We start from the raw sequence: 17973 nt of genomic DNA, 5'->3' as shown, positions 1-17973 counted from the left end.
TATCAGATCTCTGGCAAAAGGAATTCACAGAGAAATGAGCCACAGATACCTACAGTGTGTGATAAATCATGGCAAGGGATAACTTCAGTGTGCCACGGGAACACAGAAAAAGGAGTGCCTGGCAACCCTGATGATTAAAGAACCCAGTCTTATGAGAAAAGGCATTTATAGGACACAATCAAAGGAAGACAAGTTGGTGAACAAGTGAAATATGTGGACAGTGTAAAGAAACACAGAGTAATGAGGATGGGGCTAGGATATCTGGGGAAGATTCCTAGACAAGCAAATACTTAAATTGCTTCCACACAGGTGTTTGTTTGCTTGCTACTTTCTGCCAAACAGAAAAAGGAAGGGCAAGGAAAAAATGAAAGGCAAGATGCTGTGAAGCTTTTCAGCTCATACCTCTGAGGCACAACTTCTGAAATGATTAAAAGTAAATTAAAACTGCCCAGGAACTCACTGGCTGCATAGGATTGTCTTCCCACTGGGAAGCCACAGCTCACTGTTGCCTGGCCAGTCTTTTTTGTATTATGTAAACATGTAAACACTAACCATTTTTTTTTTAACTTGTTGAAAAGAACACTGATTCCTTCTGGGCATTATTTTTCAGCAGAAATAAGAAACACTGACAAAAATGAATAAAGAGCAGTTTTTTTTTCTTTTTTTTGCTCATTAGGGCATTTGCTGTTTATCTGTGAAGTCACAGGGATTTCATGTGTTGGCATTTGCATGCACAGTTGGATATTGTTACTTTGTCAAAATAATCTATAGAGGGTATTAATTGTGAGTCAACGGACGATCATTCTGCAGCTTAAAAGCATTTATTATCTTCTAGGGTTGAGGTTTCTATGGTTTGGGGATTATGGCCAATTGAAATTACAGTGTGCACAGTCTAGACAGTGGAATGTAGTGGATAAGCAGATAGGCTTAGGTAACAGACACAGCTGGAGTGAGCAGCGGAGACCTGCCATTTATCCACTCTGTGACCTTGATCAAGTCCCTTAACTTTTCCAAGGCTTCGTTTTCTCATTTGCATTTGGAGATAATATTGGCCTCATGGGATTATGATTAGGATTAAATAAGAACTAAAGCATTGACTAGATGAGAGCTATTTATCATTGTGAGTAGTCTTTCACCCTTATTTTTTTTTTAAAGGATTAAGAATAAAATAATGGCTCATAGGGGGATGACTGTGGCTTTGTGCTCTCCCCTGTACTCCTATTAGCTTCAAGCTGGGCGTGATCTTTTAGAGTTTCAGTTCTCACCTAGAATGAGACAGTCTTGGGAGATTCCAGGTATTTATCAAGTTGACCGTATAACCTACGGGCTCAGTAGGGCACCATCCCAACCTAGTACATCTGCTAAGCCCGCTGCTAGCCTCTGCTTAGGCACTGAAATTGAAAGAACCCAGTATGGATCTCCATTGCTTATTCCCAATAATCGCAGTTCAGATCCCTGCAGTTAACAAGAGTGAGTTCACTTTTCTTCCTCCACAAGTTGGCAGGCAGCTATCGTGTCCTCTAAATCTTCTCTTCGGTAGCCTTACCAGCTCCAATTCCTTGAACAGTCCCTCAAGTGACACCATATCTGCCATCTGCATGACCCCAATTTCTCTCAGGATTTGCTTCAGAAAGCCAATGTCTGTCCTCTTAAGTGTGTTTCCAGAAACGAGTTCGATATTCCAGACTCCTCAGGGTCGGGTATAGAAGCTCTGTTGCCAGAGTGTCATCTTTGAAATGAATAATCTCAGACTTGGTAATAAGATTTCACTGCTGTTTCACATTTCTGATGAAATCATTTTGAAATTTAAATGGGAAGTTGGGCAATGACAAGAACCACCCACACCATAGTAGTGGAACAGAAATACAAAGAAATGACTTTTTGCTCATTGACCCACTCAAGATATATATATATATACATATATATATACACATATATATATGTGTATATATATATGTATATATGTGTGTGTATATATATATGTATATATATATATATATATATGTATATATATATATATCCTATTCCTGTAGTTTGCTTACAAGTAAATAGTACGTTCTAGTAGTTTGAATTATTAGTTACTCTTACAACATGAAAGATGGCTGAACTAATTTAGACTTTTAAAAAATTCAAGTGGCAGTTATAAGAATCAAAGTCTATGTTATAATTGTGTGTGGGCAAATTGATCTTAAATATACATAGATTGATAGAATTTGGCTTGAGGATAGTATTTTCTTTAGTTTTGAGCTAAACTTCCAATATACTTTAATTTTGTTTTGTTGGATTTTATTGCAGGATAACTGAAGATCCCTTTTATTAAAAAAAAAAAAATAGAAGTAGCCCTGGTTGCAATATGTTTATGGAGAGTTTTTTCAACTTGAGAGTCAGGCTGGAATATATGTCCTAGTTTCATACTCATATCTGTCTTAGCATCCTATAAAGCTCTGACATTTTGATCCCTGGAGTCTGGAATGTAGATAGTCTTCAGGTTCATAGCTTCACAGAAAATGTTTCCTAAGCAATTGGTTTAAGTAACCTTGGGTCAGGGTGGCTGGTTGTTTGAGAGAGGCCCAGTTCAACACTACCAGTGTGGACATAGTTAGCACTTACTTAACTAGCAAGCCAGAGTAGCATAGAGGGATCCTCCATGTGTAGGACAATACACAACAGTTTGTTGTTGTTGTTGTTTGTTCATTGTTTTTGTTTTTTGTGTGTGTGGTTTTTTGTTTGTTTGTTTGTTTGTTTTTTTGCATTTCTCACCTAGTTCTTTGAGAGGATTTTAAACGAGCTGTTTTTCATATTGGGTATCGGAGCAACTCACTTGATTTAAGGTGAAGACTGAAGAGTAGATGGATAATCCAACCAGTTTTCCATTTTTTAACATGCCAGGATGGGCATAGTCTGGGGATGTGTTTGAAACAGAAAGGGAAATTTCAGCTGGAGGAAAACTAGCTGAAGAGAGAGTCCAAGGACTGCAAGGGTTTGGGAGTGCACATGGTTACTTCTCTTGTTTTTGGTGTTGGTATTATTTGTGGAGATTTGAGAATTTATAGAGCAAGAGAAAGTTGGAATCCTCATCATTGAATTAAGCAGCAACAGTGGATGATGAATGCAGACTCCTATTGTATTCAAGTAGGGTATTCATTAGCCAGGTCGCCATTATTTGGAAAGACCAGCGGGGGTGGGGGTTGCTTTGGGGCCAGGCCCTGCCAGTTACAGTCAAATCAGCATAGCAACAGTGGTTCGCATCTTCTGATGTTTCATTTTAGAAAGAAGGAGAGCTTGTCTAGCAACCAGGAATTAACTTGATAATTAGGATGTCTGAGGCCTTGTTCTTCCTCTTTATTCCTATTTGTTGGCCCAATTAGCTGTGTGTGTCTTGGGCTGGTTATGAAGAACCACTTGGAAGACAATTCTGGTATCTTAGAATATTCCAATAAATGACTTAAGGAATTGAAGGTGGTAGGAATATACTACCTGAGAAATATACTGTTGGTTTTATTTCTTATAAAATAAGCTGGGTCTTGTGGCCAAATAACAGAAAGGAGAAGCAGAGTTTTCTGGTTAGCCTTAGGATGTTCTCCTAGGTTAAGTTAGCCTAAGCAGATGACTGCCATCCAAACAATGGGGATGCATTCTTTAAACACATGGAACATTTAGCCATGTAGGAACATATTTTCTAGGAAACAGGATATGGTGAGGAAAATAGTTAACCCAGAACTGTCTTTTGGCTTAGAAATAATCATTGGTAGAGTGCTGTCAACTTAGTTTCCATCTGAATATTACTTCATTTGCTTAGGCAACAGAGTTGCTGTCCTTGATACCCCAATTGTGTAGATGAACAGACAAGGATCAGAAAGGGTTAGGTTTTCCAACTCTAGTTGCTGTTCCCTGGCTGCTGCATCCTGCTGTTCTCACAGGAGAGGGTCTGTTTATGGCCGAGTTGCAACTCTACTGGAGGCCAAGCAGCCAAGGACAAATACTGGCATTTTCAGATAGGTATTTATTATTAGGCTTTGCCCTGTAATAACGGTTAAATCATGCCTTAGGCATGCCTTTTGGCAAGGTCAGGGCATGTATAAAGCATTTCTATAAAGTTAAATTCCTGTTGGGAGGCTTTTAAGGTTTTTATATTTTAATGAAGTTATTAAAATGAAAGTTCAGACTTGCATAATTCATAAGCATTCGCTGCCTCTTTTAAAATCTCTGCCACTAGACTATTTTTTAAAAATTTTAGTGAAATTCTCCTATAAAACATGAACACATCTTTCAGTTAATATTAAAATAGATTTCTAATTATAGTAAACTACTGCTTCATTGTAATATAATAAACTCTTTAGGCTAGTTCCATTTATCATGTTTTCACTGCATGCAAAGAAGGTACTACAAAATTCAGGAATATTTTTAAAGATTATTTTCTAAATATACACTTGGAATTGCAACTTTTATATACAGCTCTCAAATTTTAAGTAGTTTTACAAAGTCGAGAAATTCTCTTAAATGTTGGCTTTGACTTTTGTAAAGGTATACATTTTTATTTTCACTTTAGTGACTCTAATACTTTCAACTTAGTATCAAAATAATGCCACTGGATTGAGTATTTTAATGGATTCAAACTCCTGCAAATATAGCTGATGAAAATCTGAAAATCTACAAGCTAATGACCTGATTTACTTTTTGTGCTCTTTGCAATCAATCGAGGTTGTCTTTTTAAGCAACGCATTTTTAGGTTTTGAACTGAGGATAATTGCATCTTACTTTAAAATCCTTTCTTATTTGGAGGCATGATGAGACTATATAAATGTAATATTTTAGCTTGTGGCAACAGGAGCCAGTAATAGAAGCAGCAACACGAAAATTTCAGGAACATTAAAAAAATGGGAAATTTCCCCCAATTTTCCCCCTCTTTTTGAAGCTCTAGGACTTCTTTGTATTACAGGGATATTAATGCCTTATCTGCTTTCTTCCAAAAAGAAAGCAGGTAGTTGTCTTACTTCAATTTATGGCATTTAATAATAACTTGGGAGGAACTGACATCATTATCATATTATATTCCTATCCAGGAATACATCATTCTTCTATTTAGTTCAAGTCATTTGAAATTTAGTAGCTTTCCTCTTAGAATTGTGTTTATAAGGGGATTATTAAATATATAACAATACATCCAAACCAAGCGGTGCTAAGCACCTAGTAGAAGTAATGGCACATCTCTACGTAGTGTAGTCTCTACGTGGTGTAGTCGTCTGGAAGGATCTGTGTTGTATGTTGTTGGGTGAAAAAATAGTACAGAATATGTTTGATATTATCCCATTTTTTTCAAAATGCACATATTTATGTGAGTATGATTTATATAAATCAGAAAACAAAAATCTATAGATGAAATTTCAAACTGTTTCCTTGAGGCAATTAACTCTTTGTGAATGGGAAGGGATTAGAAGGACTAGTTGGGGGACTTAATTTTACCTCACATATTAAAGGAAGTGGTAGGACTATAGGTTATTTTAACTACTAAAACTTTTCTATAATTTAAAAATGAAAAATTAGGAAAATATTGTAAGAGTACTATTTGTGAAACCATTTGTTTCCTTAATTAGGATATGAAAGTTGTAATATTATGAACAGATGGTAGTTGTAGTATTGATAGCTATGAAATCTCACAGTTCCCTGTGTTTAAGTATTCCGCAACTGTACGGTCACTAAATCTGCATTCAGATCTTTTTGGTTCATGGGGGACACTTAATTACACTATCAGATTGTTGGCTGAGGTTAGTTTGAAATCTGTGTGTTTAAGTCCATCAATTATGTTGCTTTGGTTTTGGGTAAAAGTGGTTACTAAGGATATAAAATAATATTTAATTCATATTTTAAGTTAAAAAGTTAATTTCCTAAGTAAACTCTTAAAATCATTTATTTGTAGAAGAAAAAAATTCAAAGCCTCCTAGTTTTCCAGGGATCACTAAGAACTATATATACCAAAAGTAAGGTCATTAGCAATTCAAAAAGGCAACCAGCTACTATGGTCTTTGATTTCTTTCATAAAAGTTAGTCTATAAAGCAGTGAACAAGTAAGATGATGAATCATTGCCTTATCTGTTCATGCTGGGCAAAAGATGTGACTAGTGGACCATTTTTGTCTTCACTGCAAAATGTCTTTATGACTGTCATTGAGAAATAACTGTAATAATGTGTACATTTCTGGCATTTCTGGTTCTCCTTTCCTTTCCTTTATCCCCTGGAGATAGTCTGTTTCATTGTGAGTCACCCCCCCCCCCTTTTTTTTTTTTTTTTTTACTACTGAAGGGGGTGAGGGAAGGAAGGAATAAAATTGTGAAAATGACAGTTAAGATAAATTCAATAATTATATTTTATTATTTCTGATTTTGTTTCTTAGTTTGCATACTAGAAATAGCTATGTGATGCCAAGAGGATTTCATTAGCAAAAAAAAAAAATAAGTCAGATCAGTTAGAAGATAAAGACATAATAACCAGTTAGACTGGCAGAATTGACAGGTTCATAACGGGTTGTTCAGACAGGGGACAGTGAGGTCTGTTCCCCTAACATAATGTAGGTGGAAACCATCTCTGTTCTCCAAGTAGCTCATGATACAGCAGGTGGAAGGACTGAAGAGGGAGAAAGCAGAGTGATAGGTTTATAGTGGAGATCAGGAATACAAGATTATGGGATGACGTACATATGATATATTATAGTCACCTCTACTTTCAAAAAAATCAAGTATAATTTCTTTAATGATTGTTTTCAATGTTAATTTCCCTGAGCATTGTTGCCCCTGTTTAAGACTCAATAGTATTTTCCATTTTTGTCACCTGTTGTAGCCTAAAGGGAATCTCGTAGCCTCATAAAAGAGAAATATGGCAGACGTTTGCTACATGTTTTTAATACCCTTATTAGAAAAACTACCAGGTATGGATAATAAAATCTCTTGAAGCTTAGCAAATGTAGTTTTAAAAACCAGGAATATTATGGGACTCTAGTCTTGTCAACACAATTACCTATTAGAAAATCTAACCTTCCCTATTTGTTCCTTGCATAGTGAATGGAGAGCAGAAGCTAGAATGGTCAATTCAAGGACGTGAATATAGTCATTCTGGGTTGGATTATGGGGATATGCAGCTGCGAGACCTGTTTCTGATGGTTACCCATGGAAAGGCATGGGGGTCCTATAACACAACACAAAATAAAGCTTTAGAGATGTCCCCTTTTTAAGCCTATAACTCAAAACAGGTTTACACATTTATCTCAACCTATTCCATCTTCTAGAGTAACAAGTTTTTACTATCCAACTGCAAAGAAAATTTGACAAAGCATTTTTAGTTGAAAGATGAGATCATTGAGATCATTCTGAATGGCCTTCCTTTTATGTATTCTCTTTGAAACATCAAGATCCCTTCCTAATTCTAGCATTGTGGGATGGGATAAAAGGTAGATATTACCCTAGCTCTGTCAGGATATTCAGACTTTAGTCATATGTCTGCTCAGCTTTCCTTTCCTAGACTACAAAGTCCCAATATTCCAAGCCTGTCCTCACAGCCCCTTCATCCCTCTGTTTTAGCCACTTCTTCTGGCAGTTGGTCATCTAACACCATCCATCTTCCTTGAGGTGGGCGGCCATAACTATATGTACTCCACACATGTGTGAGCTTTAGTCTGTGACAAAGGGCATTTCCCCCCTCTTGTATTTATAATAATTCCACGACAGCACCAAGCCTGGTTGGTTGTAGCTGTGTGTTTGGTGAATGTCTTCAGTGGATGGTTCTATGTGACCTTTTTCTTGGTTTATAATTGACCTTATTTTATACTAATTTGATTTTTTTTTCCTTTGCTTTCACTGCATTATTTCTAAGCTTGCCCACACTGAAGCTCATCTATCCTATTTTGGCTTACTCAGCCTAGCAAGATCTTGTCATTTATCCTCTGAGCTTGGATTTCAATGACTGGAAACATTTCTGTTACTTTCAAAATGGAGACTTTCAAGGTGATAAGTACAAATGTCTTAGTACAAACCTCTTTGGAACTTACTATTTCCACTTCTCCATCTGTGGATTTCTATTGTTAACATTTTTAAGCCAAGCTCTATTTTCCTGGTAAGTTGTCAGGTGCAGTTCTAATTTCTTCAGTGTTATTTAAATGTGATTTTTGACTCACAGAGCTCCAACGCATTTGACAAAGGGTAATAAGCTTTTGTATTATAAAATCCTGTTGCCCCCTCTTCCCAGTAATAGTACACACTGTCTTCCAGAATCAACCCTTGATAAAATTGAGTAGTAGATAACATTTTTTAGTCTTTCTCTACCACCCGATAGCCATACAAATCCTTAGACTTGGACTTTCTTCCATGATGTTTTAGCAACATCCCTCCACTTCTGCCAGTGATACAGTTGAAACTACAGTTTTGCACGTCATCCTCTTTAGTGAGCAAAGACTCCATCACTAAAATAACATACCAAAGAAATGGAGACCGTCCTTCAGCCTGGAAATCTATTAATATTTGTTGTCTGATCATAGGGAGTCATTGATCTTGTCTTTGCTGTCTAACCAAAAACTAAACAGTCAACACATTAATTTAGATTAGTGGCTTCCATGATGGAATTTTAGTTTGGGTTTAAAGGAATTATGGAATCAGGTAGAATTTTTGGCCATCTCTGGAACTGTAACATGTACTTAGCCATCTGTTCTCCAGGTTAAGCCTAGTGAGAAAGGATAAGGACTTAGAAGTCCTGTTTTATTCATGGAGTCTGAAGACTGCTTGGGTTGCCATTGTAACTCTGCCAAAAACTAATTCTGTGACCTTGGGAAAGTTATTTACCTCTCCAGTTCCATCTAAAAAAAATAGCGATAAAAATAGTGTCTACCTCCTAGGGTTGTAATGGGATTAAATCAGTTAACATATATAAAGTGTGGAGAACCGTGTCTGGCTCACATTGTGCTATGCAAGTGTCTGCTGTTATTTTTACTTATGTATCCAAGGACTGGCGTGCTGCCTGGCACACAGTGGGTATGCAAATGCTATTTGTTGAATGATTGGATATGTACCTGCTGGCTAAAGGACTTCTTTAGGCGTTTTTGTGCTAAATGTTCTGAACTAATACATTTCAGCCTGTCACTTGCTTCCTGATTTCAAATCTAGCCCACACCCCACGTCTGCTCTTATTTCATTGAAGCCACTATTATTCCTTCAGGCATAGCATCTCTATCCATCCTGTGGTTACTGTGCGTGGGTCTTCACTTGCATTAAACTTTAACATAGCCCCTTTTAATAACTCAGTTTCTAATATCGAGCTTAAAGATTTGTCATTGTCTTTTTTTCTCAGATCAACTTGTTCACATAATAGAGATTTAGATTATTTTATCAACATTATAACTGAGTGTTTTGAAGTGTCATGGAAATTTATATCACAACATCCAAGCCTAAAATTATGATGAAGACTTCTGACATCACAGCCAGTTTATGCATATTCCTGTCCCGTTAGCTCAAAATGCCAATTTATTTGCATATTGTTTCTTGACCCTGATATCATGGCCAATTAATTTGTATATCCCCATCTAATTGGCTAAAATAAGTTTTTGCCACTTTATTTGTTGGCTTAGCTCCCAGCCTAGTGACTTTTAGCTCAAATAACTTGAAGTTGGAGTGGTTTTCTCTGTCATGTTTTTAGTACGCATGGAAGGACAGATAAGGGTGGTGTCATAAATGTATACAGGAACAATCTACTGCTTTTGTCTTTCAGTAGGAGAGACTGAAAAAGACAATTTAAACATGTGGACAAGGTATTTCTCAAGAAAGAGGATACTAGGCTGATGAAATAGATCTCATTTAAGGAAATTCCATTCTGTGAGGCAAAGGATAGATTCTACATCACTGACAAGAAAAAAATTCCAACTTGGAATTTGGGTGACCTGGACCTCAGCTAAAATTATGATGTAGCATTTAAGCTCCTAAAGTAAAGTTTTCTTTAAAAAAATTTTTATTGTGATACAATTGACATCCAACATTTTATAAGTTTAAGTATACAACATGTTGATTTAATACATTTTTATACCGCAATGTTTTCCTCCCTGGCTTCAACTAACACTCTCTTTATACTTTGTATAAAGTATTGTTTTCAAATTTAAGAGGCATAAGAATAACTTGGGGGGGGGACTTGAATACAGCTTCCAGGTTCCCACCCCCTTGATGTTCAGTTATAGTTTGGTCTGAGGTAGTCCCTGAAATCTTAAATTTTAACATGAACAATGGGGTGATTCTCATATAGGTAGAATATGATGTCTTTACGTGATGTGATACTCTATCTACCTACCTGCCTGTGCCTGAAAGAATGATCTGCCTCTGCTCATGTGCGGTTTCTATGTGGAATCTAGTGGTTCCCAAGGTTGGGTGAGTTGCTTTTTCCTAGGTGACTTCAAATACTTAGATTGGCTCTATTTTCCAAATTATATTTTTAGAACAGTATCTGTAAGAAGACAAATGTATGAACAATTTCAAAATTGTATCTTAAAGGAAGAACAGTGTGTATATAGGTATGAAGGGCTGGGTGGGGCTGGCAGAGTAAATCTTATGGCTTAGGTCTCAGTGGCTCAACCACACACTGGAAGCCTCCCACAAATGGGCAGTGACTCCTCTGCCACCATGAGTCCCCTTTCTTCCTCCTCTCCCGTAAGTAGTTGCTGCAATTTGTGAATTTCCTTGCCCTTTCTCTTGGGGATTTAGATGCTTTGGGGGATCTCTCCTATAGCGCTACCCTTTGCTTTTCACAGTATGAATTACATAGTAATAGGACAGGACTGAGGATGACCAGGAAGAAGACTGGGGGGTGGGGTCTGGGTGGAAAGTGAAAGGGAGAAAGATGACCAGGGAGAACACTTTCAACTACATTTCCTCCAGCTATCTGTCAGGATGTCCCTGACTTGATCCCATCTCATGGCCACCTCTCAATTCCTGGACGTTTAGGAGACTGCTGGAATAGGCGCTTATGACTCTGGTCCTTCATCTCTATTTTCCCAGCACCTTCTTGTTGCCATGCTTTATGTGCTTTTGTTGTTCCCCTCACAATTGAGGTGAATACGACCCAATCAAAGAGACAGGAGAGACAAACTTCTGACTTTTAGCTATTTTCCGTGGTTCTCAGCAGTACAAACCATTTGGAAAAATTTCAAAAGGGACTATGTGCTAGCTGCAGGGAAAGAGGGAAATGGAATGGTCTTTGAGACATTTTTGTATTGAGAATCAGAATCTGGGCTTCAGTCCCAGCTATGCCGTCTACAAGTCAGGTGACTTTGAATGTCAGTAACAACAAAAGCAGTTGCCAGTATTGAACACCTCCTATGTGTCAGACGTGGAGCGAGATGATTTATGGACATTATCTAATGTCTGTAAGCTTCAATTTTCTGAGAATATTACCTTCAGAAACTACCTCACAGGTCCATCTTGAAAACCACATGAGAAAACCAAGTTAGAAAAGGATTTCTAAACTAGACAGTGTTCTGTAACTATGTTATAATGACTTAAGAGTTAAAAAAAATTATCAGATTTAAGATGAAAAATTTCAACCTAATGGAAATTTAAAAGCCATCTTGCTGATTCACAAGTTTGGTGTTTTCTTCAAACAGCTATATCCTTAGATTAGAAAACCTTCAAAATTCTAACTGGTGCTATAAAGTCCAAATGAACTTAGTCTTGAAATTACTCATTAAAGCTGTACTTAGAAGTCTTAAATTTCTGGTTTGAGAGCTCCCCCCCACAACACTCACACACACACACACACACACGCACGCACGCGCACTTACATGGATACACACAAACAAAAAACAAGTGAGAAAAGCAGTTGTTGTAATATAAACAGGGACAAGAGATTGTGGTAGGAGAAAGTATTTACTCCTTGAGAGTCTGCACAGGTAAAAATACACGGCTCAGAAATATAAGACATAAAACCCTATGCTTTTGAGAATCTTCAACATTTCTAATGCTTTCAATTTCTTTGACCTCTTTGCATACTGAATGTTAGTGTCCGCCCTAAAATTCCTATGTTGAAACCGAATACCTGATGTGATGGTATATGGAGGTAGGACCTTTTGGGAAGTGATTAGGTTGTGAGAGTGGGGCCTTCATGAATGGGATTATTGCCTTATAAAAGAGATCCCGGAAAGCTCCCTTGCTCCTTCTGTCATGTGAAGGCCCAAAACTAAGACAGCCACCTATGAACCAGGAAGTAGATTCTCACCACACACTGAATCAGCTGGTGCCTTGATCTTGAACTATGAGAAACAAATTTTCATTGAAGATACCCAGGTTATAGCATTATTATAGCAGCCTAACTGGACTAAGCAGCCTAACCAGACTGTTGAAATTCTTCCTCAGTTTTCACAAAGAGATAACATTTATTTGAAGAGAAATTTACTCCAAGCACACAGATGTATAAAAGGCTGTGAAGATATTGAGAAGCAGTTACTAGGCAGAAGGCTAGATTTTTTTTTCTTTCTTTTTTTTCCCCCCTCCAAGTACAGGGCAAAAAGCCCAATTCATTTTTTACTTTACCAACTTAATCCTGAAGGATAGTCTTGCAGCCTACAAGATTCAAGATTTCAGTACAAATAGCTAGATTCAGAAACTCTAGGTGTTGCTCACAAATACTTCAGAATTGGAATATTAAATATGCAAGTGTAAAGATCTGCTGTAGACATGTGAATGATCCAGTCAAGTTTGTCACTGTAAGAAGGGTTGGGATTTGCAGGAATTGCTATGTGGGTATATGACAGAGGCAAAATCTTTATGCAGTGCATTTTGAGTTTCTACAGTAAGAAAGAAACCATGTAGTAGAATAGGAAGAAAACTTGTTTAAAGTTTTTTTTCCTTTTTTCCCCTAATATTTCTTATTTAATTCAATACCTTGTCTTAATTCACTGCTCTGTGCAAAACATGGGTCTACTATCATTTTGCCTTAAATGACCAGCCAATCCTATTAAACAAAGAAACCTTTCTTTTTCCCCATTCAATCAAATACTTGGTTAAACTATTAAATGGTTGCTTTCACATTTTGCATATTTAGCCCAGGATTTCATAAAGTTACTAATAGAAATAATTAGAATATTTCGTGAGCACTTGTGTGTGCCAGATACTACGCTTTATTTCTCACAGCACCTTTATAAGAAAGATCTTATTACTCCCACTTTATAGATAATGCAACTGAGGCTCAGAAAGCTAAAGAACTTACCCAGTGTCAAAGTGCCAGTGGTGGTAGAATGGGATTCAAACCCTGGTAAAACAACTCACTTTGGTTCCAATTAACAAGCCATTTCCAGCAAATGTAGTTAAACATTTGAGTTACCTGGAATGATCTCATTATATAATTTTGGTCTCCTCGGACATAGGTCAAATTACTTTGAGACAGACCATCCAAGTGCTTACAGTTATTTTAGTGGTAAGTAGGTTAAACAAATTTGAAATGCAAGACTTGTTTTTTCAGGCCATAGCTCCTTGGTAAATAATTCATGATTCATTCAGCAGCTATGCTCAGTGCTACCAGTCAGTGAGGGCATTGTGGGAGATATAAATACAGAGCACAGTCTAGTGAGAGAGAAGCGTGATGTTTGAAGGGTGTAAACAAACTGCTGTTGGCATTTAAAAAAGGGAAAGATGTGTTCTATTGGAATGGATCAGAAAAGGCATCATGAAGTCCCTGCACCCAAAATGTTCTCTCTCCCAGACACCCCACGGCTCACCTCCTCACCTCTTCCAGGTTGTTGCTGAAATGTTACCTGCTTATCAGGCTTTCTCTGAGCACCCCATTTACAACCACTCCTCATTATTTATTTCCCTGCTTTGCTTTTTCCATAGCACTTAGCACCTGTTGGCATACTACATGCTTATTTATTGGTTTCCTGTCCCCCGAAATTAAAATGTAAGCTGTACCAAGGCAGGGTCCTTTGGCTGTTTTGTCCACTGATACAAATCTAGTCTAAAAACAATGCCTAACACAAAAGTTAGGGAAAAACCGTATATTTGTTCAACCGATGAGAACATAAGACTTAAGGTTGGCCTGAGGAATGGATAGCATTTAGGTAGACATTATTGGGGGGAAGAATTCCAGGTGAAGGAAATGACTTAAGCAAAGAGTGGAAGCAGCAAATTACATGGTCTGTTTGAAGAACTATGTGCTGGTCAATTTGGATAAATTATAGAAATACGGTGAGACGTAGTCTGGAAGTACCTATGTTATGTAGATCTGAGTGATTGACTTAATTTCACAGGCAGATAGAGCCCTTGAGATTCAGAGTTTTGAAATATCCTTATTTAATATTTAATAATTAGACAAAACAGTTCCAGGTAATGCAAATGTAGGGGTAGACCCAGGGTGTGTGGATCCTGAAGCTACTATAATTTTAGACCCTGGCAAAACAGCCTACTTGGATTCAAGTAATTGGCCATTTCTAGCAAATGTAGTTTGGCATTTGAAAAATAAAAACATAAAGAAGTACAGAGAAAATGATGAATGCTAAATTAGATATGAACTCTGGCCTTGCCCCTTTCATGTCACAATGCCCAGTTGGTACAGTGGTTAGGAGTCCTCCCAGCAGCCCTTTCTTTCCTCAGCAGCCACCAATAACCCTATTACACATGGAAGTGATTACAAGCTACATAAATATATTCTGCCAGACCCAACTTCTGTTCTTCACTAACTCTCAGAAATGCTTGTAGCCACTCAGATGATGCTAAACAAAAAGAGATGGATGGTGGCAGAGAAGTCGGAGACCCAGACTGTGACAAATTGTGAGTGAAATATCAGGGATCATGGGAACTCCTTTTTAGGATCTTGGAAGGAGACAGAACAAATGAGGGACCCTAAAGTTTTATTGGTTTCATGGTTAAGTCGCTTCTGGAACTCTGTGAAAGGGAATGTGATGGATTGGGAGATTGGAGGAGTGCAGGATACAGGCGATGAGGAGATGGTCGGCATGGGAGTTGGAAAAGGAGCACGTGAGGGAGGATACAAGGAAGCCACCTAGCATGGGATTCGGCCATTGACCCAAAGGAAAGAAAGGTCAAAGGTGTTGGAAGTTCTACCTCAGGATAATAAGTAGTTACCTGGGAGTGAACTGTTCTTAAAGCTAAACCTTTCTCTGTACATTAAATGCTCTTTTGGTTTAGGTTTGAATACCCTACACTTATTAGATTACTGGTGCCCGAATGACTACATCTTTGGCCAGTGGAAGTGTCTTAGGGGTGGCTTCCAAGTCTTTTGACATGACCCCTGTACTCTCAGACCTTCCTTGCTTTCTGGTGAGATGAGATATTCTAGGCTTGTATATTTCCTGCACCATACCTGGAACTACCATTTCCTTAATAAATACCAGGTTCTTTTAATTAGAAACTGTATTTTCATATTTTCAAGCCATATCTGGTGTGAAGGGTGCTCATTACCAGTGGGTCAGTCTTTGTTTCTGGGCCATATCAAAGGACAGAGCCAAAAAAGGTATGTGTGTATAGACATATGCATATATATACATGCATATATTTTTCCATCTTAGGCACATGAGATTTTTAAAACATTTTTAGAGGAAACTGCTTTAAATTTGCTCTATTATTCTTTAAGCAATGAGAGCAGTAGTTTTTTTTTTTTTAATGTTTGTTTATTTTTGAGATAGAGACAGAGCATGAATGGGAGAGGGTCAGAGAGAGAAGGAGACACAGAATCTGAAGCAGGCTCCAGGTTCTGAGCTGTCAGCACAGAGCCTGATGCGGGGCTCAAACTCAGGGACCGTGAGATCATGACCTGAGCTGAAGTCAGATGCTTAACCGACTGAGCCACACAGGTGCCCCTGAAAGTAGTAGGTTTTGCAGTGGAGCCTTTGTGGTATGAATTAGTGCAGCTTTCTCAGGCAACTTACTTATAAAGAGAAATAAACTTAAATACCAGGAGAATTTGGTTGACAAATTAGTAGTTCAGTAAGTGGAAACTCAGTGTTAGCATTTTTGAGCTGTTATGCTTTAGAATATAAAATGACCATGCTGCATTGGGACGACCTTTTGAAGTTTGCAATATTTTCATTAGAGATAACACTGAATAACCAGTAATGTTGGTTCTAACCCCACAGTCACAAACAATGACAGCCATAGTCCATTTATGATGACCTTATGGCATATAAAGAAAACTTCTCCTACTTTAATAATTTACTATAAAGTTAAAAATACAATTACACAGAACAGAAAATTAAAAAAAAAAATCCTGTTGTGTAAATCCTTCAGTTGGCTTTGCTTTTGAGGAAGAGTATACTTAGTTTTTTTTTTTTTTTTTTTTTTTAAGAAAAAATAAGTTTGGGTTATATAGAACTTCAAATCCAAAGGTCTCTTCCACCCCCAACATAAACTGTAGAAATAAATGTGTTACCATGGGGATTCACCCTCAAATAGGTTTTATTGCTTATTTATATTTGAAACAATGCATCTTTAATGAAACAGTATCGCTAAAAACTATGTTAGGCTATCAAATACCTCATAAATAAGGCTTAAAAAATTTTTTTTTTTTGGTTATTTTTGAGAGAGAGAGAGAGCGTGTGAGCAGGAGAGGGGCAGAGAGAAGGGAGACAGAATTGGAAGCAGACTCCAGGCTCTGAGCTGTCAGCACAGAGCTCGATGCAGGGCTGGAACTCTCAAAGCATGAGATCATGACCTGAGCTGAAGCTGGCTGCTTAACCGACTGAGCCACCCAGGTGCCCCTCTCATAAATAAGTCTTGGTTAAGACATTATTTTTATGTTACAGGTAAATTTTGGTAAAAAAAAAAAAAAACAAAACTACCACAAAAAATGGTCATAGGCATTGCCTTTTAAGAGAAGCAAAAAAAAAAAAAAAAAAAAAAAAAGGGAGGGAAGGGGGAGGCATTCAGTGCTGTAGAACTGATGATTGATACTCTGACCATGAAACAGGAAAATAGACTTCATCTTTTATGCCAATTGCAATAAAGTGAGAGTGGCTTCTGGAGCACTGTCTTGGGATAAATTCTGAGACCACTTCCAGCCTCCATGGGAAGGAAATGGTAATCAGTAAGGACAGAGGATCCACAGTATATATGCCATGCATCTGGTATCCATGATGAAACAGCATTAAAAACAAGCAAATCAGTAAACATCACAGCCTTACCAGATAAGCCACCCACATCCATCTTCTTCAGGTTCTTTGCCTCCAGAATGACCACAGTCAGCTTGCCAGCAGTAGGTACATAGCGAAGGGAGAAGCAGATATCACCCAGTTTCTCTTGCTGTGAAAACCAATAAGAGACTATAAGTGACTCTGTGAATGAAGGTGAATATAGTTTGTACACATACATTGCAAATTCCTCAGAAGGAAGATTAGGACAATTAGAATTTGAAAGTGCTCGGGTTCATTGGCATGTACCCAGTGGTCTTTCATTCACTAAGATCTGAAGAGTGATTGTAACCCATTTCAGTTTTAAATAGCTCATCTATACTTTATCATTCATCAAAATATATCCATAATTCAACAGTTCAGGAAATGAGACCGAGATGACATTTTTAGAAATTCCACTGTGAATAGCACCACAATGCTTTTGGCACAATTTCATAACTTTATTAAATGGCTTTGAAAAGAGGCTAGCACTCCTTTAGCAGAATCAATCTTCCTAAATTTTTGTCTTTTTACCTTTCAAATAGGATTATGTCTACTACTTTAGATTTTTGGGAAGAGGACTTGTATTACTGTTAGACTGACTTTTTTAAAGAATTTTTTTAATTTGGCATTTTTATTTACAAGTAAGCTCTACACCCAATCTTGAGAGCAAGAGCCACATGATTTACCAAGTGAGCCAGCGGGGCTGAATCGTTAATGAGAAATTCAGAATTCCTAGGAGTGGAAGGGCAACAAGTAGAAGTTTTTGCCCATTCAGTTTTACTCATTTCAAGTGAGATCTGACTATTCCCTTATTCTCCCCTTATTTGTACAAA

General features: G+C 37.5%; 1 protein-coding gene across 4 annotated transcripts in view; it reads right to left on the bottom strand.

Annotated features, from left to right (window-relative positions):
- SYT1 (synaptotagmin 1) overlaps positions 1-17973 on the bottom strand; it is a 547364-nt gene that overhangs the window by 82853 nt on the left and 446538 nt on the right. For all 4 annotated transcript variants that reach the window (XM_027071185.2, XM_053226521.1, XM_015063649.3 and 1 more), the window contains one exon: positions 17153-17270. In XM_027071185.2, the coding sequence (XP_026926986.1) occupies positions 17153-17270 (118 nt within the window). The remainder of the gene's footprint in view (positions 1-17152; positions 17271-17973) is intronic.

Source organism: Acinonyx jubatus, chromosome B4 (genome assembly GCF_027475565.1).
Source record: "Acinonyx jubatus isolate Ajub_Pintada_27869175 chromosome B4, VMU_Ajub_asm_v1.0, whole genome shotgun sequence".
In the NCBI taxonomy this organism is placed as follows: Eukaryota; Metazoa; Chordata; class Mammalia; order Carnivora; family Felidae; genus Acinonyx; species Acinonyx jubatus.
Note: the sequence above shows the minus strand (reverse complement) of the source record. Positions and strands in the feature narration are given on the sequence as shown.